The sequence below is a fragment of the Tupaia chinensis genome, unplaced genomic scaffold (assembly GCF_000334495.1).
Source record: "Tupaia chinensis unplaced genomic scaffold, TupChi_1.0 Scaffold149964_2, whole genome shotgun sequence".
Lineage (NCBI taxonomy): Eukaryota > Metazoa > Chordata > Mammalia > Scandentia > Tupaiidae > Tupaia > Tupaia belangeri.
Window position 1 is genome coordinate 2,060,667 of NW_006209806.1, and position 522 is coordinate 2,061,188.

General features: G+C 71.6%; 1 protein-coding gene across 1 annotated transcript in view; it reads right to left on the minus strand.

Moving 5' to 3' along the window:
• Positions 1-122: 122 nt before the first annotated feature.
• SEMA6B (semaphorin 6B) overlaps positions 123-522 on the minus strand; it is a 13,102-nt gene continuing 12,702 nt past the window's right edge. The window contains exon 13 of the mRNA XM_006171857.1: positions 123-223. Within this exon, the coding sequence (XP_006171919.1) occupies positions 123-223 (101 nt within the window). The remainder of the gene's footprint in view (positions 224-522) is intronic.

The following is a 522-nucleotide window of genomic DNA, read 5'->3' on the forward strand; positions in this document are numbered from 1 at the left end:
CTTCTGATGCAGTTCCTGCAGCGGGAGACAGCCGCGTCACCGCGCCTGCTCGCGCCGGCCCTGCCCTGTCCTGAGCCTCCTCCACCTCAACTCCTGGGGGCGGGGGCTTTCTGCTCCCCGGTTTACAGGCCAGGAAATGGCTCAGGGGTGACCTCGGCCAAGCAGCGGGGCAGGGCTGCAGCCCTGGAGTGAGAGTGCAGTGAAGGGGCGGGGCGGGGCGGGGCTGCGGAGGGCCACACTGGGGCCGGCCCTGGGGTGCAGCATCAGAGCACCCCTGCCCCCTCCCCTTCATCCTCGCCCCGCTCTACATTCTTCCTACAATGGCCACCAGAGGGTGCCGCTGAGCGCCGGTGGCAGGGCCCGGTGCCCTCGGCCCACAGCCCTCCATGGCTCCCACCTCCCCTGGGGTCAAAGCCTACGAGGGCCCTGCACGACCGGCCGTCCCCTCCCTGACCTCCTTGCCCGCTCCGCTCCCCTAGACAGCCGCCCGCCCCGAGCAGGAGCAGGCCGGTGGGGCGCTCA